Here is a 21,061-nt window from a genome sequence, read left to right on the forward strand (position 1 = left end):
GAAAAGCAGACATGTAATAGACAGTATAAACACTGGGAAAAAGAAAGGTGTGCTTGTTAACTGGCCACTTCATCATAGCACAATGCTGCAGCAAACTAAGGCAACATGTCCTCGTTTATCACGTGCTGAACAATGAGCCCAGTGATGTGAATGTTTAACATTGGCAGTAAAGGTTTAGATATAATTGTAACTTGGAGTACTTGCAAGACAATCATGACAGACTTGAATACATAGTCACTGATAGTGTTTGTGAGGATTTACAGCGCTGTGATGGTATAGGGTCTGGGCTACCTCTGGAATCAATTATGTTAGTTGGTCACCTGGTTGTTTGGTTTCAGACACTTGGGTTGTCACTATTACATTGCACGGTCTGAGATATCTCTTTCAAACATCAGTTTCAAACTTTGCTGCTGCATTTTGAATCGCTGTTTTGACATAAGGCAGGTTGCACAGATTTGCAACAAAGTCGCAAAATCAGTCATCTGTTCCTGACAAGAATAACATGATTGATTGACATTGATGGAGATGGTGATGTTATATGGTATTTCTGAGTGCAATAGATTTCCAGGAAATTACGTAGTTATCCAAGTGACATTTTTTTAGGATCTACTTCCTAAAAAGGCGGCAAATTTTCGACTCTATGTACAACAAGAAAAATCCGCATAGTGATCTTCTACCTTTAGAACAACTAAATGTTACTTAACATGGTATGTATAAAATTCTAAATTTTCTTTGGCATCAGTAAATGAGGCAAATCATGTTGGGTATTGTTAGCTTGTGTATGTTGTAGCTGTAGTGCTGTATTGGCTACTGCTATTGCTGCTGCTGCTGCTGCTGCTGCTGCTGCTGCTGCTGCTACTACTACTACTACTACTACTGCTTAGCTGGGAGTTGCTTCAGTTGGTGCTTATGCTGAATCTGTTATCACTTTAAAATTTCCAATATAGTTGACTCTACAATGAAGTAGTGAAAGATGTGCATATGAAATCCAACCTCATCATCACCAAAAACCCTTGGCTGGGCTGAAACACAATTTGTTAATGAATAGTATTGTAGCTAGTGTCTAACATTAGAAAGAAAAAAACATCAAGCTCACCCAAGCTGTTGAATTTTCAGCACTAGCAGGTCAATAGAGCACAAAATCATGTTATTAAAACTTTCCACAGAAAATTGAGATCTCTTATTTAGCTGTCGGAGTAGGCACTTCATGAGTAAGAACAATGTAGCATTTAGCAGCAGGTACTCAAGAAGACCCCACCAGTGGTTGCCTGCCAGTACATACGTGCAGTGAAAATGGGCTCCATCCAAAGAATATACTGTGCCTGTGGCGGCACTTTGTGAACATGATGACCTTTGCACCTTTTGTTCCATTATTGGTTCCAAGTTACAGATCTTAGTGTCTGACTTCATCATGATACTTGACACTTCAGTGAATGATCCCAGAACACACTAGAAGAATATTCTGCAGATAGTAATACTGCTGTTACTTGGGTTGCTTTTCTGATGCTTTTAGTCTCATTCATCAATATTCTTCAGATTGATGAAATGGAAAAGATGAAAAATTACTCTGTCGTCAGTCATTGGCTGTCAGGTTCTGTGTGGCTGTGCAAACTGGTAATTCTTTTATCACTGTGTCGTTTTAGCTTAGTTGCAAGAACAAGTATCTAGCTCATGAGCTGTGTGTGCATGATGGTTTACTAAGATAGCTGTTAAATATTGGTATGTATGATTTGTTTTGATGGTGATCCATTTTACTGTAGCATCTCCGTGGGTGTTGCACACCATCATAATTAACATATGAATCTGCATATACATGGTTACTCTGCAATGCATACTTAGGTGCGTGACTGAGGGTTCATTGAAACACCTTCACACTATCTCTCTACCATTCTATTCTTGAACAGCATGCAAGAAAAACGAACACTTAAATCTTTCCTTGTGAACTCTGATTTTTCTTGTTTTATTGCAATGATAATTTTTCCCTCTGTAGGTGGGCGTAAACAGAATATTTTCACATTTGGAAGAGAAAGCTGCTGATTGAAATTTCATGAAAAAATCTCACTACAATGAAAAACGCCTGTGTTTGAATGATTGCCACCCCAACTCACTTACCATATCCCTGACACAACCTCCCCTATTTTGCAATAATACAAAATGAGCTGTTCTTCTTCGAACTTTTTGGATGTCCTACATCAATCCTATCTGGTACGGATCCCAAACTGTGCAGCAATACTCCAGAAGAGGACGGACAAGCATAGTGTAGGCAATCTGTTTAGTAGATCTGTTGTAGCTTCCAAGTGTCCTGCCAATAAAACACAGCCTGTAGCTTGCCCTCCCCACAGCATTCTCTGTGTTCATTCCATTTCAGGTTATTAATAGTCCCCAGGTATTTAGTTAAATTGACAGCCTTCCGATTTGTGTGATTTATCATGTAACCAAACAATTACTGTTAGTAGTCATGTGGTCTGACCTCTCACTTCTTATGGTTTAGATTCAATTACCACTTTGCATGCCATACAGATATCTTGTCTAAATCGTTTTGCCATTGGTTTTGATCTTCTGATGACATTTCTTGATTGTTTGCAGATGATGCTATCATTTACAATGTAGGTATGTTGTTCACATAGTCTCCCAAATTGTGAATATAGATGGGGAACATCTGAGGGTGTACAACACTTCCTCGGGGACACCAGATATCACTTCTGTTTTACTCAGTGGCTTTCCATCAATTACTATGAACTGTGATCTTTCTGACAGGAAATCATGAATCCATTTGCACAATGGAGATGATATTCCATAGGCAGGCAGTTTGATTAGAAGCAGCTTGTGAGGAATGGTGTGAAAAACGTTCTGGAAATCTAGAAATGTGGAATCAATTCGAGATCCCCTGTTGATAGTACTCAATACTTCATGTGACTACGGGGATAGTTGTGTTTCATAAGAACAGCATTTTCTGAATCCATGCTGACTACATGTCAATAGATTGTTTTCTTCAAGGTAATTAACAATGTTTTAACGCAATACATATTCCAAAATCTTACTGCAAATTGAGGGGAGTGATATAGGTCTATAATTCAATGGATTACTTCTATTTCCTTTCTTGGGTATTCGTGTGGCATTGGCAACTTTCCAGTCTTTAGGTATGGATCTATCGCTAATCGAGCAGTTGTATGTGATTACTAAGTATGGAGCTGTTATATCAACATACTCTGAAAGGAAACTTATTGGTGTACACACTGTACTGGAAGACTTTCCTATATTAAGTAATTTAAGTTTCTTTGCTACTCTGAGGGTATCCACTTCTAAATTACTTATGTTTGCAGCTGTTTTTGTTTCAAATTCTGGAATATTTATTTTGCTGTCTTTGACAAAGGAATTTTGGAAAACTGTGTTTTGTAACTCTGCTTTTGTGGCACTGTCATCGGTAATATTACCATTACTGTCGCACAGTAAAGATTTTCATTGTGTCTTGCTGCTGGTGTACTTTACATATGACTTGAATCTCATTGCTTTTCTGCCAGATTCTGAGATAGAGTTTCATTGTGGAAACTATTAAAATCAGCTCACATTGAAGTCCACACTAAATTTTGAACTTCTGTAAAACATAGTCAGTTGTGGAGATAAATCTTATAAATCTCACTTGATGTTTTTCGATGCTTCTGCAACAGAGTTCTGGCTTATACCGCATCTGGTCTACTCATACATAGTTCGGAAGGAATGGAGACTCTCTCTTAGGAAGCTGGTAAACAGATTTTTATCTGCTGTTTCACATAGATATAGTTTACATTTATTTTTGGTGGATTTGGTTTATACACTATGTGATCAAAAGCACCCAGACACCTGGCTGGGGGGGAAAAAAACCTACAAGTTCGTGGTGCCCTCTATTGGTAATGGTGGAATTCAGTATGGTGTTAGCACACCCTTAGCCTTGATGATAGCTTGCATTCTCACAGGCATATTTTGTCAGGTGCTGGAAGGTTTCTTGGAGTATGTCAGCCCATTCTTCAGAGTGCTGCACTGAGGAGAGGAATCAATGTTGGTTGGTGAGGTCTGGCAAAAAGACGGCATTCCAAAGCATCTCAAAGGTGTTCTATACAATTCAGATCAGGGCTCTGTGCAGGCCAGTCCATTACAGGGATGTTATTGTCATGTAATCACTCCACCACAGCCCGTGCATTATGAACAGGTGCTCGATCATTTTGAAAGATGCAGTCGCCATCCCTGAAATGCACTTCAACAGTGGGAAGCAAGAAGGTGCTTAAAACATCAGTGTAAGCCTGTGCTGTGATAGTGCCATGCAAAACAACGAAGTGTGCATGCCCCCCCCCCCCCCCCCTCCATGAAAAACATGATCACACCATAACACCACCACCTCCAAATTTTACTGTTGCCCTACACACGCTGGCAGATGACATTCACCGGTCATTCGCAATACCCACACCCACACCCACACCCTGCCATCGGATCGCAACATTGCATATCGTGAATCGTCACTCCACATAAGGTTTTTCCACTGTTCAATCGTCCAGTGTTTATGCTCCTTACGCCAAGCGAGCTGTCGTTTGGCAATTACTGGTGTGATGTGTGGGTTATGAGCAGCCGCTCAACCACGAAATCCAAGTTTTCTCACCTGCCGCCTAACTGTCATAGTACTTGCAGTGGATCCTGATGCAGTTTGGAATTTTTGTGTGACGGTCTAGATAGATGTCTGCCTATTATACATTACGACCCTCTTCAACTGTCGGCAGTCTCTGTCCGTCAATTGACGAAGTTGGCCTGTACACTTTTGTGCTGTACATGTCCTTTCATGTTTCCACTTCACTATCACATTGGAAACAGTGGACCGAGGGATGTTTAGAGTGTGGAAATCTCACGTACATACGTAAGACACAAGTGACACCCAATCGGCTGACCACGTTTGAAGCCTGTGTGTTCCACAGAGTGTCGCATTCTGCTCTCTCGCGATGTCTAATGACTACTGAGGTCGCTGATATGGAGTACTTGGTTTTCTGGACACCTTTGATCACATAGTGTATGCTACTCAGTCTCGCTGCAATGACCTTGTGGTCACTAATCCCTGTATCCATCATGATACTTCCTATTTGCTCTGGATTATTTGTTGCCATGAGGGAAACCGTGTTGTCACAACCATTTACGCTTTGAGTTGGCTCCTGAACTATTCACTCAAAATAATTTTTGGAGAAAGCATTTAGCATAATTTCGGATGACATTTTATGCCTGGCACTAAATTTAAACATATATTTTCACCAACATATTGATGGTAGATTGAAGCCACCACCAACTATAATTTTATGAATAGGATACCTGTTTGAAATGAGAATCACATGCTCTTTAAACCTTTCAGCAGCTGTCTTGTTAAAGGAAGTTTTTAATAAGCAGTTTCCACATTGGTTATTTTTAAATTTGTCATTTTTCTTGCTACAATATGCTTTCGTAAATATCGGAATCGATTCAGAAGTACTATCACTCCTCGCCCAAAAGTTTATAACATCTTTTTTAAAACTCGGGTAAATAAGTGAATTGTCTGTGAGAGTAAAAATGATCACATATCTGTTATGGCTCATTTTTTATATATTTTGATAGGCAACCTGTGTTAGAAGTATGTGATAACAAGCATAATACTTTCGCCAAACACGGCATGAATTTGATATCACTGCAAAACTGTGAATTCTTGTCAGTGAAAGAATCTTAGACTGCGAACAATATCTTTGCTGGAAATATGTTAAAGGATTTTACTTAGTATGAATGACTGAAAAGGAGTATACCTTAGGCAGGTTGATAATTTCAACCAAAACAGCAAGTTAATAAGCTTTCTTGTCTGTCTCTAACCAAAGCTAATGCCCAGATGTTCACAAAAACACAACCTATGTCCCTTGCCATACTAATGTGTTCAATGCTTGTTGCTCTGCAGGGTACAACCATCAGATAATGTGGAGATGCATTTGTGGAGACTAGGCAGATGTGAAATTTCATTGCACAGTCAAGTCTCATTTATCATGAGAAATTTTAGGCAAAATGTGTGATTTACTCGGTGGGTGTATCTTGAGGGGGAAGTGGACGTAACAGACTATTTGCTTGAGGTTGCTTAGTAGAAACCATGGAAAGGAAATCAGGATGGCCAGGCAGCAATTTCAAACACATTCCTTTGAACTATGAGTGCTATATTTTGACTACAATGATGATACACTCAGTATTATGTTGAGAATATGTGCACAGGAAGCAACAGGGTATCTAAGGTAGCCCCTGAATAAACTCATCCATGAATGCTATCACATAGTTATGCTGTTAATTTGAAATATAGTAGTAGTCTGATAGTATACTTTGAAGCAAATTTGTCTTTTGCGACAGAAAACATAAAATGAGCTCTCGGAATGGAAACTGAATTTAATTATGATTAAGGAGTGAAGTTATATGTATTTCATGACATTATACTGTGATTAAAATTATGATTTGCAGATTTCAGTGGTTGTGGGGAGGGGGGGAGGGATGTGGTAGTGTTTTCAGTGTACAGCCAGCCACACTAGACAAACTGCTGCTTGTACCTACATAACAGGTGACACAAGAAGCATGTGGCATTTGAGAAAGAACTGTGATTGGCTGACATCTGACCTCTACCACTCAATGCCCTAGAAAGCCAATCACAAAGTTATTTTAATCAAAGTATAGGTCGTACTACAAACTAATTCCAAAGGACCACATTGCCTGCATATGATTTATGAAAATCTTGATAAGTCAGTTAATGGGTGGGCGCACAAATCTGGAGAAAGCCAGAGATTGAGAGTGTTCAAAATGTGCATTGCATAATAGAAATGCTATAAGGACAACAGACATAATTTTATTGAGTTTTCCATTTATTTCACTGCCACAATTTGCCAAGAAGAGCCACTATGACTACCATTAAATGACTGTTCCAATATTTTGGGTTATTGATAAATACTTGTGGGGTTTCAGAAGATGACTGCACAAAAATTACAAGATATGCAGAAAACACACAGTGGATAGAGAATCTCTCCAAATTTTTAACTTGCATTGCAGGTACACAATATGGGCACCACATGCTACATGGCAAATGCCAGTGTGATAGTTAAACATGTGTCCTACACATCCTGACCCATCAGGGTCAATATCAGTGACCACGTTAATTATACTTCCTTGTAGCTCTTCCAAATTAAGTTCTAGTAGATGATACTGTGGCTGAATTTATCATATATTTTGTTTTAGCCGTGCTCAATTACTTATTTGTATTTTAAGTCAATATCCTTGATCATATTAACAAATTTAAAAATTTTGTTGCTGTGTATGATGGTACTGTGTGACACATTGAGTTTGTGAGAGACTAAGAAAAATGTTTAAAATTTCTAACCGTCTTTGTGTTTCGGTATTGAGTGAACTTAATATGGAAATAACTTGGGAGGGAACAAAATATTTAAGTACAAAAGTTTGATATTTTCTGTAAAATGATAACTGCAAATGTATATCTATTACAATTTATTCAACTGTCTGGGATCACAAACTTCATTTGTCACGTGTGAAGACAGTTTGGTTCCTAAGTTACTAGTTACTCCATAATGTGGGTAAAGCTGAAGATGAATTATGTGAATCTAAAACTGGTCATTTATAGAAAGTTTTCAGTCCCTGGCTGTTAAATAAATCTACTGTTCATGTTAATTTGCTTTCAGCACTTGTTGACAAGAATGACGAAACAGCAGAAGACCTATTGAAGTACGTGTTGGAGAATTTCTCTAGCATAGCATCTGGATGGATCCCAGTAATAAGCCATATTCTGACTGTGATGGATTCAACCACATGAAGAAGAAAAATACAAACAGTATTTGTGTAACTGAAAATGAGTGTGGATGTTTATTGTGTTACTGAAATAAGGCATGTTGAAAGATACAATTTAACATTTTTCTTTTATGAATTTATTTATGCTGGAGCGTAAGCAAAGGATGTATTATATTGTATTCCTGAACACCATTGATCTTTGTATTTTGAGTGGAACTGGATGTTGGGTCAATTCCATCAAATAAACTGTTTCTCACTCTTGTTTCTTTTTTATTTACTGTTAGGTAACTTTTTACGTTAAGAATAAAAACAGTAAAAATTAATTAATGTCACATAAGTGAAATAATATGAATAAAGCAGTGTAAGACAAAACAAAAAGTTAATTTGGAAGCACTGTCTCACTTTTGAATCTGAAATTGGTATATTGTTGTTGTTGTGGTCTTCAGTCCTGAGACTGGTTTGATGCAGCTCTCCATGCTACTCTATCCTGCGCAAGCTTCTTCATCTCCCAGTACCTACTGCAACCTACATCCTTCTGAATCTGCTTAGTGTATTCATCTCTTGGTCTCCCCCTACGATTTTTACCCTCCACGCTGCCCTCCAATACTAAATTGGTGATCCCTTGATGCCTCAGAACATGTCCCACCAACCGATCCCTTCTTCTGGTCAAGCTGTGCCACAAACTCCTCTTCTCCCCAATCCTATTCAATACCTCCTCATTAGTTATGTGATCCACCCATCTAATCTTCAGCATTCTTCTGTAGCACCACATTTCGAGAGCTTCTATTCTCTTCTTGTCCAAACTATTTACCGTCCATGTTTCACTTCCATACATGGCTACACTCCATACAAATACTTTCAGAAATGACTTCCTGACACTTAAATCTATACTTGATGTTAACAAATTTCTCTTCTTCAGAAACGCTTTCCTTGCCATTGCCAGTCTACATTTTATATCCTCTCTACTTCGACCATCATCAGTTATTTTGCTCCCCAAATAGCAAAACTCCTTTACTACTTTAAGTGTCTCATTTCCTAATCTAATTCCCTCAGCATCACCCGAATTAATTAGACTACATTCCATTATCCTTGTTTTGCTTTTGTTGATGTTCATCTTATATCCTCCTTTCAAGACACTGTCCATTCCATTCAACTGCTCTTCCAAGTCCTTTGCTGTCTCTGACAGAATTACAATGTCATCGGCGAACCTCAAAGTTTTTATTTCTTCTCCATGGATTTTAATACCTACTCCGAATTTTTCTTTTGTTTCCTTTACTGCTTGCTCAATATACAGACTGAATAACATCGGGGATAGGCTACAACCCTGCCTTACTCCCTTCCCAACCACTGCTTCCCTTTCATGTCCCTCGACTCTTATAACTGCCATCTGGTTTCTGTACAAATTGTAAATAGCCTTTCGCTCCCTATATTTTACCCCTGCCATCTTTAGAATTTGAAAGAGAGTATTCCAGTCAACATTGGTATATTATGTTAGAAAAAAATCAGTATTTTGCGCTCATCTATTTTCAGTTGGTAGCACTAACAAACAAAATAACCAATCCTAGCACATGGAAGTAGTTTTCTTATCATTTTTGTTGTGGAAAAAGGAAATAGCTCTTTCTGCAAAAATCATGTGTACTGTTGAATAAATCGGAACTGCTGTACATATGTTAAGGTAACTCAATGACAGTGTTCTAGGTTTTACTGATAACAGCTCTAAGTCTCATACACCAGACAATATCAATATTAGTACTTTATATGAATTTCTTACTAACATTAATTATGATAGAAACAGAAGAGATGATCATTAGTACAGCCCCAATTTCATGAACTAAAAAACTGTGAAATATGCAAGTATTCATGAGCTAAAATGTATATAAATATGACCTTAAAACGAAATATGACATTATAAGAGTTTATTTATAAACATTATTGTTGATGTTTTTAAAAATATGCAATGTAAAACAAAATTCACTTCTTAACAGAGTACAGTATCTACTTTTTGCAATGTTTGAAACTGACTAGCATTTGTTTTTGAAATATTTGTGTGTCTGGGGAAAAAGAAGAAAACACTAAATACAGTGAAAACAGTAACACCTATCCAAACACAAAAACATGTTTTTACTATTGCACGCCCTTTATTTTAAAGTATTCCAGATTAGTTAACACATCGTGTGAATATCCCATTTCTGCAGAGTTGCACTGGATCACAAGTTGCATTTTCAGGTTTTTCATTTTCAAAGATCTAAAATTGTCACTGAGGATAGTTTTGTACCTGGGAAACCACCTCTCCACATCATAGGACATTACAAGAGCATATTTGAAGGTGAAAAGGTCACTGCAGGCCAGATTTGGTTCATTGTCTTCTAGTGTTGTGGCATTTCCAGAAAGACGGTCACTAATTTTGCACATTGTAGAATGTCCAGGATTCCACTTGGAGGTGTGATGGCTTTTGGTACTTCTGAAAAGTTGGCATTGATGCAATTGATGTATGCCAAGTTTTCAGACAAGGTACATGTAAAGACCTTTTTCACAGTTTTGATAGCACTTAATTCATTGCTATCAGGCTGACAAAAGATTCATTATTTTGGTGTAGTTGGTGCAGTAATACACAGCAGCATTAAGCCAAGGACTCATTCATGTAAGAACAGGCTGAGGGCGAAGGGCAGCAAAAGTTCTTGTTCCTAGAATTTCTGCACCCACAGCAGAGCTTTCACATAGATTTTCTTGCAACAGAAAATCGATTTGTCCACAACAGGGTAAACTGACCACACCTATACTGCAACTCTGTGTTAACAAGTGTGCAAGGTAAGTGACATGCACCATACTGGCGTAGAGAATTTGAAGCCCGTTGGCTGCTTTGTCCATGTATGAAGCACTGTCTGTTTTTAGCAGCTAAACATAGTCTCTGTTCACACCATCTGGCCACAGTAGCTTCACAGAATTTTCAAACAAAATGCCAATTGTAGAGTCACCATCATCATTTGCAGCATAATGCCCACTCACATCAGTGGTTTAATGTATGGACACGCAGACTCTTTGTGAGTAACACTGATTCCTATTTTGTTGAACACCTTGTAGCACACGTATAAATAGTTCTTTCTTTCTCAGTGTAGATTCATGTGGAACTGGAAGTGCCATGTTGTCCAGCAACAGACAAGCGTGGATTCTCCAGCTTCTCCAGTGGGGTGTTTCAGGGCACCACATCTCATACAAGTACTTGAAAAATAATTGCACAGTTGAAGATGGACCTGTCTGCTCAAATAACAGTGTTTGTCTGCTGTAATTTTGAGCACTTCTCTGCACACAACTGCTGTTTTTGGCAGTATTACAATGTTGTACATTAAAGTTTACAAAATAATATTTCCCCATCAATTCTGAACAAATTCCCTGCATAATAATGAACAAAACCTCGCAATTTGAGGGTGTTGGAACACTTTACTTTTGGCATGTAGAACCAGACAGCATTTGCAAAGTAAATAGTGTGACCACATGTGCACTGTTTATTACACTGGAAGCTGTCTTTCTTGGCTTTGCGTGTGTTTTGTCGAACCCATACAACAATATCTTATTGTCAGCGAACCAACTAATGTGTTATGCTTCCTGTCTATTATAGTCCTGTACGCTGCTCATATACTACAGTCCTGATAAATGAAGTTTTGTAGTAACTGTTGTGTTTATTTGTGACCTGAAACATTCTAAAGTGACAACATTTTCTTGTTTTTATTCTTGTCTTCTCAAAGATATGAAAAATATATGCATTTTTGACAGAAGTTGATTGAAATGTGACCTATTATTAAAAAGATGTAAATACTACTGTATATGAACAATATAGTTTTCTGCACTACAGTACATGGATTGCAAAATTCACCCTAAAGATCAGGAAAAAAATGCCTTGCCATTAAAATCTGGACATTTGTCATTAGGAAATGTCATTGTAAACAGAAGACCATCCCTTTTTTAACCTACCCAGGCTGTGGATATGAACAAAGTTTATATTGCTCTGTAAGCTGCTGTCACTCCTTAAAACTGAATATTTAGTTGCTACTAACTGGTATCAGTTGTACAATGCCTGTAAATCTAGTTACAGGAGCCATCAAATTTTGAAAGCTTAATGAAGCAGTTGGATGCTAACTATTTCTGACAGTGCTGCTCCAATGACATCGTGTGCATTTGTCATGTTCCTGCTATCAGATTCCAGGTTCACAGATGCTTAGATTGATTTTTTTCCATGTACTTTCCATTAAATTACTAAAAGGGCAACAAATGATGAGACTTTTTTTAAGACCTATTGTATACTTTGTTCATTATATTGCTTGATTGTAAGAATTATGAGGGGTGTTCTCTAAGTGAAGCAACACTTCTTTTTCTCAGCCAAGTTCAGTTGAAAAATAGCAGAATTTGTTGTGAGACATTGTAAAAGATTCTCAGTTCAGCCCCTATCGTTTCATGAAGTTTCAGTATGAGGCAGCACTATATGTAGCCTTCAAAATGGCGTGTGCAACGTAGGTACCTTCCAAGCAGAGAGCTGTTGTTGAGTTTCTTTTGGCGTGAAACGAGAGCATAACTGGACGTCACTGTTGGCACACTTGTCCACCAGTTGGCATACTCAAAGATATGTGCCTGCTGGGTTGCTCACCGTCTAAAAGGAACTGTAAAGAGCAATGAAGGATGAACTGTGGATAATTGCTTGTGTGTTAAGAGGCTGATCGTGACAATTTTTTGTCAAACTCTGTCACAGATGTTGAAACATGGGTTCATCACTTCGAATCTGAAGCAAAACTGCAATACATGGAGTGGCACCACACCACATCCTCTCTGAAGAAAAAATTGAAAGTCAAGGCGACAGTCTTCTGTGACTCTGAAGGGGTTATTCTGTTTGATTTCCTCCTTTATGGTGCAATGATCAACTCTGAAACATATTGTGCTACCCTCAAGAAATTGAAGAAATAGTTAAAGCATGTTCGTCACCACAAAAATGTAAACAAACTTCTTCATAACAGAAAGCCTCACACAAGTCTGCACACCCGGGGAGCACACTTTGTCTCCAACATCGACAACTAGAGTCCTACCATGTGGGCATATGGGCCCTACCAGTAGAGTAGCGCAAGGCTGTCGCATTGAACGGAGATTGGATCATATGAGTAAAATGGAGAATATACTTTATACTCGAAATTTCGAAGAACATTCTTAGAGTTGCATGAATAAAGCAAATCGGAGAGTATGAATCACCCGAGAATGTCCTCAGAGTGAGTGAAAGTGTGAGGGAAGTTGCTCAAAACCAAAAACAGTTTCCAATTTTGTATGAATAAAACTAGAGGAGCTTCTCACAAGCAGAGAACTATTTTGTTTTTTGAAGTGAGTTCTGTTGAGTTTGTTTTACCAACTTTTTGTAGTAGTGGCAGAATTTATGTTCATTGGAAGGCACACATGTAGCCCAAACAGATCTGAAGAGAGAAACTGTACAAGTTAATACTGCTTTAACAATAAAAACGTTATTTGCCTGGCGAACTTCCTTCAAGAAGAATATGAAACAAAAGCTCCCTTCCTATCCTTGCTCCTTCCCTGTTGCTTCCTCCTTCCCCTCTTTTGGTGTTCTGATTTACACTAAAGAGCCAAAGAAACTGTTACACCTGGCTTATACTGTTTACGGCTCCCACAAGCCTGCAGAAGTGCCATTACACGAGGTGACTTGGACTCAACTGATGTCTGAAGCAGTGCTGAAGTGAATTGACACCATGAGTCCTGCAGGGCTGTCCATAAATCCATAAGAGTACGAGGGGGTGGAGATCCCTTCTGAACAGCATGTTGCAAGGCATTCCAGATATGCTCAATAATGTTCCTGTCTGGCGAGTTTGGTGGCCAGTGGTAGTGTCTAAACTCAGAAGAGTGTTCCTGCAGCCACTTTGTATCAATTCTGGACATGTGGGGTGTCGCATTGTCCTGTTGGAACTGCCCAAGTCAGTCGGAATGCACAATGGACATGAATGGATACACGTGATCAGACAGGATGCTTACGTATGTGTTACCTGTCAGAGTTGTATCCCATATCACTCCAACTACACATGCCCCACACCATTACAGAGCCTCCACCTGCTTGAACAGTCCCCTGCTGACATGCAGGATCCATGGATTCATGAGGTTGCTTGCATACCCGTACACATCTATCCACTCGATACAATTTCAAGTGAGACTCGTCCGACCAGGCAACATGTTTCCAGTCATCAACAGTCCAATGTCAGTGTTGACAGGCCTAGGTGAGGCATAAAGCTTCGTGTTGTGCTGTCATCAAGGGTACACGCGTGGCCCTTCAGCTCCAGAAGCCCATATCGATGATGTTTCATTGAATGATTTGCATGCTGACACTTGTTGATAGCCCAGCTTTGAAATCTGCAGCAATTTGTGGAAGGGTTGCACTTCTGTCACGTTGAACGAGTCTCTTCAATTGTCGTTGGTCCCGTTCTTGTGGGACGTTTTTCCAGCCACAACGATGTCGGAGATTTGGTATTTTACCGGATTCCTGATACTGACAGTACACTTGTGAAATGGTCATATGGGAAAATTCCCACTTCATCGCTTCCTCGGAGATGCTGTGTCCCACCGCTTTTGTGCCAACTATAACAGCACATTCAAACTCACTTAAATCTTTGATACCTGACATTATAGCAGCAGTAACTAATCTAACAACTGTGCCAGACACTTGCTGTCTTATATAGGCATTGTCAACCCCAGTGCCATATTCTGCCTGTTTACGTATCTCTGTATTTGAATAAGCATGCCTATACCAGTTTCTGTGGCGCTTACAATTTTGTTTCTTCTGCCTATTCTTTCATCCTTTTTGGAGTTTAGGTCCCTGCTTGAATTTTCACCTCCACTTCCAAATTTTCTGTTTTTAATGTGAGCTATTTGAGGAACAACTCCCTCCCTAGCATCTAGGGTGTGGATTCGTCTCGCCCCTTCCTTCCCCTCTTCCTTCCACACTGTAGACCCCCCCCCCCTCCACCCTGCTAGGTCACCAGCACATGTAGTCAGTCCATGTGGTGGTGCTGTTATGTATCCATCTCGCTGAGCCCCCTGACAGCACAGGGATCATACTACTGATACCTGAGCTGCTCCCTCCCCATGTATGCCAAGAAGGGGTCGCTTGTCTTCCTGGAGCATCAGAAGTCCTGGCAATGGCCGCCGTGCCAGGCAGCACATGAAGCATATTGAGCTGAAAAAATGTGACCATTCTCAAATGGCCGTCTCTTCGATTGGTGAAGGATCATTGAATGCTGCTTCGTATGACCTGGCAGTCTCCCCTTTCCTGGTTACACCATGGGAGAAGGGCCAGACTCGCAATCTTGGGATGAAATGCTTTCCCCTCTACCTTGTCTGTACTAGGATGGGTGGAGACACATCCACAGCCTCAAAACCATTGTGGAGAATATCAAAGTCAAGTTTTGTGAAGTATAGTGACTCGGTAAGATGTGGTCAGGCTCCCTGTTGATCAAAGCTGCTTCTGCCACCCAGTTTGCAGCTCTTCATGCTTGTGATCATCTTGGCAATGTTCCAGTGTCTATTACCCCTTACCAATCTCTGAATATGGTCCAGGGAGTGTTTTTTAATAGGGACCTCATCCTGCAAACTGATGAGGAACTCTGGGCTAATCTGGAGCACTGCAGCATTTATTTATTTCTATGTGTGCAGAAAGGTTGCAAAGACAACTGCATCGATACTGGCACCTTCATTCTGGCTTTTGAGGTGGATACCCTCCCAGAGAAGGTCAAGATTATGTGCTACAGATGTGACATGAAGCCATACATCCCACCACCCATGAGGTGCTTTTGGTGCTTGTGTTTTGGGCATATGTCTTCCCACTGTACAGCAGATCCTCTGTGTGGTGACTGTGGGCACCCACTCCATGAGGGAAGTCCCTATGTTCCGACATCCATGTGTGTTAGTTGTCATGACAGACACTCCCCTCACTCGCCTGATTGCCCTGCTTACAAGAGAGAAAAGAAGATTCAAGAGTACAAGTCCCTAGAGCGCCAATCTTATGCTGAGGCTCGCCAAAAATATGAGACACACCATCCAGTGTCACTTTCTTCAGCTTTTGCCTCTGTTACACCCCTTTCCCCTCATTCCTCTTCCTTACCCCAGCCTTGTCCCCCTCTCCTCACCCATTCCCCTGCAGTTCCCATGCCCTCCTATCCAGGAGCTGCTCCCCCTTCTTCAGCACCTGGCAGCTACGGGGTTCCCCCTATCCCCCCCTCCCTCCCCAAAACCCACCTCCAGGACTCTTCTCACTGGGTCCGCAGCTCGTGGTCATGCGGTAGCGTTCTCGCTTCCCACGCCCGGGTTCCCGGGTTCGATTCCCGGCGGGGTCAGGGATTTTCTCTGCCTCGTGATGACTGGGTGTTGTTTATGTCCTTAGGTTAGTTAGGTTTAGGTAGTTCTAAGTTCTAGGGGACTAATGACCATAGATGTTGAGTCCCATAGTGCTCAGAGCCATTTGAACCATCTTCTCACTGGTGTCTCTCAGGCTGGAAGCCTCCTACCACAATTCGGCCATGAGATGCTCCGTCTGTGCGCTCCAAGGTCGCCTGCTCTCTTTTGGTTCCAGATCTTGCAGACACCTGTACTCCCTCTGAGCCCTGCCCTCCTCCACCTCCTAAAGTGGAGAAGAAGAAACATAAGCTCCAAGACAAGTCGCCCCCCACCCCACCGGGTCCCCGATTGTGCCCTCACACCCCTCATAACCTGAGTCTGACTTGTTACCCCATCCTTGTCAGTGATGACCAATGACCGAGTGACATGACCTCCTGTCGACTTCTTTATGTCTAACTTTGATTCTCGCCACACGATCATCCAGTGGAATTGCAACAGATACTATTGTCACCTACCAGAAGTACATCATCTTGTTTCCTCCTATTCTGCATTCTGTTTTGCTCTTCAAGAAATGCACTTAAGTGATGACCACTCACAAACATTTCATGGCTATCGGCCATTCTGTCAGAACCGTGCCTGCCCCGGGATAACATATGGTGGGGTCTTCATTTTGGTTCACTCTGATGTCATTAGTGACTGGATCCCCCTTCATACCACCCTGGAAGCAATAGTAGTTAGAGTGCAAATGACTCCGGCAATTACCGTTTACAATGTCCAGCTCCCTTCAGTTGGCCACTTCCTTATGTTGAACTGTCTACCTTAAAACAGCAACTCCCACCTCCATTTCTCCTCCTTGGGGATTTCAATGCCCACCACCCACTGTGGTGTAGTGCCACTTCCACAGATAACAGGTCTCCTAATTGTTCAACTTATTACAGAATTCGATTTGTGTCTCCTCAATGATGGTTCCCTTACCCACTTCACTGCTGCCCATGGCACCTTCACTGCTATCGACTTCACAATCTCCTCCTCTGCTCCCATGGCTTCCCTACATTGGCCATCTCATGATGATCTTTGTGACAGTGGCCACTTTCTGGTGGTTCTATCGTTCCTGTGCTGCCAGCAGGCAGACAGCACCTACATTGGGCTTCCTGCAGGGCCATTTGGTCTTTATACAGGGTGTTACAAAAAGGTATGGCCAAACTTTCAGGAAACATTCCTCACACACAAAGAAAGAAAATATGTTATGTGGACATGTGTCCGGAAACGCTTACTTTCCATGTTAGAGCTCATTTTATTACTTCTCTTCAAATCACATTAATCATGGAATGGAAACACACAGCAGCAGAACGTACCAGCGTGAATTCAAACACTTTGTTACAGGAAATGTGCAAAATGTCATCCGTTAGCGAGGATACATGCATCCACCCTCCATCGCATGGACTCCCTGATGCGCTGATGGAGCCTTGGAGAATGGCGTATTGTATCACAGCCGTCCACAATACGAGCACGAAGAGTCTCTACATTTGGCACCGGGGTTGCGTAGACAAGAGCTTTAAAATGCCCCCATAAATGAAAGTCAAGAGGGTTGAGGTCAGGAGAGCGTGGAGGCCATGGAATTGGTCCGCCTCTACCAATCCATCGGTCACCGAATCTGTTGTTGAGAAGCGTACGAACACTTCGACTGAAATGTGCAGGAGCTCCATCGCGCATGATCCACATGTTGTGTCGTACTTTTAAAGGCACATGTTCTAGCAGCACAGGTAGAGTATCCCGTATGAAATCATGATAACATGCTCCATTGAGCGTAGGTGGAGGAACATGGGGCTCAATCAAGACATCACCAACAATGCCTGCCTAAACGTTCACGGAAAATGTGTGTTGATGACGTGATTGCACAATTGCGTGCGGATTCTCGTCAGCCCACACATGCTGATTGTAAAAATTTACAGTTGGATCACGTTGGAATGAAGCCTCATCCGTAAAGAGAACATTTGCACTGAAATGAGGATTGACACAGTGTTGGATGAACCATTCGCAGAAGTGTACCCGTGGAGGCCAATCAGCTGCTGATAGTGCCTGCACACGCTGTACATGGTACGGAAACAAGTGGTTCTCCCGTAGCACTCTCCATGCAGTGACGTGGTCAACGTTACCTTGTACAGCAGAAACTTCTCTGACGCTGAAATTAGGGTTATCGTCAACTGCACGAAGAATTGCCTCGTCGATTGCAGGTGTCCTCGTCGTTCTAGGTCTTCCCCAGTCGCGAGTCATAGGCTGGAATGTTCCGTGCTCCCTAAGACGCCAATCAATTGCTTCGAACGTCTTCCTGTCGGGACATCATCGTTCTGGAAATCTGTCTCGATACAAAAGTACCACGCCACGGCTATTTCCTCGTGCTAATCCATACATCAAATGGGCATCTGCCAACTCCGCATTTGTAAACACTGCAGTGACTGCAAAACCACGTTCGTAATGAACACTGACCTGTTGACGCTACGTACTGATGTGCTTGATGCTAGTACTGTAGAGCAATGAGTCGCATGTCAACACAAGCACCGAAGTCAACATTACCTTCCTTCAATTGGGCCAACTGGCGTTTAATCGAGGAAGTACAGTACATACTGACGAAACTAAAATGAGCTCTAACATTGAAATTAAGCGTTTCTGGACACATGTCCACATAACATCTTTTCTTTATTTGTGTGTGAGGAATGTTTCCTGAAAGTTTGGCCGTACCTTTTTGTAACACCCTGTATACGTCTGCCATGCACTTTGACACCCCCCTCTCGAATTGCATTGTTGCGGTCATCAAGGCATCTCTACCACTATTCTTCATGCTGCTGGCATTGCTATCCCCCTATCCACAGGTCCCCCTCGTCGTCGACCAGCATCATGGTGGACCAAGGATGTAGCTGTCGCCGCCCAGGACCACCAACGAACGCTGCAAGGATTTAAACGACACGCTTCACAGACTAATCTTCTCGCTTTTAATCATTTCCATGCTAAGGCTCATTACCTTATTAAGCAGAGTAAAAAAGAATCCTGGGAGTGCTATGTTTCCTCCCTGGGGACGAATGCCTCTTCATCGCAGGTTTGGTCCAAGCTCTGTAGACTTCTGGGCCACCAGCGACAGTCAACTGTGCAGGGTCTTAACCTCCTAGATGCTCTGTGCACTCATCCATTGCTCCTGGCAGAACACATCGCGACACACTTTGCAACGGCATTGGTGTCCTCTTTCTATAGTGCTACCTTTCACAAGCAGAAATGCCAAGTTGAACAGCCCCCCCCCCCCCTCTGTTCCAAACCCCACCAAGCTCAACCCTATAATGAACCTTTCACTGAATGGGAGTTCTTGCAGGCTATTACCTCTTCACATGACATGGCTGCAGGCCCGGATTTCATCCACAACAAGATGATCCAACACTTGGATGTTCTCCAGATGCAACATCTCTTCAGGGTCTTCAACTGCATTTGGCTCACAGGTGTTTTCCAGACCACCCAGTTCGCCTGACGAATGTACTTTGTAAACTGCTTGAGAGGATGATTAGCTTCAGATTATGTTGGGTACTCGAGTCTCAGGGTCTCTTGTCCCCGTATTAGTGTGGTTTCTGGGAAGCACGATCTCCAATTGATCATGTACTCAGATTGGGAACAGCAATCCAACAGGCTTTTAATAAATGCTGGCATCTTGTAGCAGTCTTCTTTGACCTACATGAGGCATACGACAAGGATTGGCACCATCACAGTTTAGTCACCCTTCGTGACTGGGGCTTCTATGGCCCCCTTCCAATTTTCTCACTGGCTCTTCTGAGTTTGAGTTTGCACTTCAGCCAGTGGTACTCAGATTCAGGAGAATGATATCCCATAGGGTTCTGTGTTAAGTGTCACACTCTTCCTCATAGCCATTAATTGGCTTGTATCCTCTTTTGGGCCTGTGGTAACCCTGGCATTGTACATCGACGATTTTTGCATCTGGTGCAGCTCCCACTTGGTAGCATCTGCTGAGCGCCGGCTCCAAGGCACCATCCAACTCCTATGGCTCCCACTTTTCTCCCTTCAAAACACGGGTTATGCATTTTTGCTGTCGAGCCACGGTACACCCCGATCTAGAACTTTATTTAGGCGTCCAGCTCCCCCATGTTGTAGCACAGTCCCATTTCTTGGGCCTTATATTTGATAAAAAGGTGACATGGCTGCCCCATATTTGCCACCTAAAGACTACATGCATGTGGAAGCTTAATGCTCTCTACTTCCTGGCCCACACATCTTTGGGTGCAGACCACATCACTCTTCTCCATCCTTACCATGATCTGGTCTTGTCCAGACTAGATTGTGGTAGTCAGGTTTATGGCTTAGCGGCTCCTTCCACTCTGCAAATACTTGACCCTGTTCACCATTGTGGGGTATGTCTGGCTATTGGTGCCTTTCACACTAGTCCTGTTAACAGCCTTCTTGCAGAGGTGGGCATTCCCCCTCTACACATACGACTGGACCAACTGCTGGTTCCTTACTCAATCGCCATTCACCAATTATCTGACCCCCAGTGTACCTGTCCTCTTTGGAAACGATAATGTCGCCCTCCTGACAACTAGCCACGAGTGGGATTGCCAGAAGTACTGCATCTCACTTCCCTCTGTCAGGATCTCCACTCACTGGAATGCACCCTGTGTATTTCCTCCCCCCCCCCCCCCCTTGGACGGTGCCTAGACCACGGATTAGGACCGACCTATCACTTATTCCAGGGACCTAAGGTCTCTGTCGCCCCTATGGTGTCCAGGCGTCTTTTACGTGCCATCCTTGGAGAGTCCCACCATCTTCTCCACTGACGCTTCTAAGACAACAGGTGGGGTGGGATACACTTCCATGCCTGCTACTGGCTTAG

General features: G+C 42.0%; 1 protein-coding gene across 2 annotated transcripts in view; it reads left to right on the plus strand.

Moving 5' to 3' along the window:
• Nucleotides 1–8,067, plus strand: part of LOC124721737 (steroid receptor RNA activator 1) — a 50,322-nt gene extending 42,255 nt beyond the window's left edge. For both annotated transcript variants that reach the window (XM_047246839.1, XM_047246838.1), the window contains exon 4: nucleotides 7,701–8,067. In XM_047246839.1, coding sequence (XP_047102795.1) covers nucleotides 7,701–7,831 — 131 coding nt within the window. In that variant the 3' untranslated portion in view covers nucleotides 7,832–8,067. The remainder of the gene's footprint in view (nucleotides 1–7,700) is intronic.
• Nucleotides 8,068–21,061: the final 12,994 nt, after the last annotated feature.

This window comes from Schistocerca piceifrons, chromosome X (assembly GCF_021461385.2).
Source record: "Schistocerca piceifrons isolate TAMUIC-IGC-003096 chromosome X, iqSchPice1.1, whole genome shotgun sequence".
Taxonomy (NCBI): Eukaryota; Metazoa; Arthropoda; class Insecta; order Orthoptera; family Acrididae; genus Schistocerca; species Schistocerca piceifrons.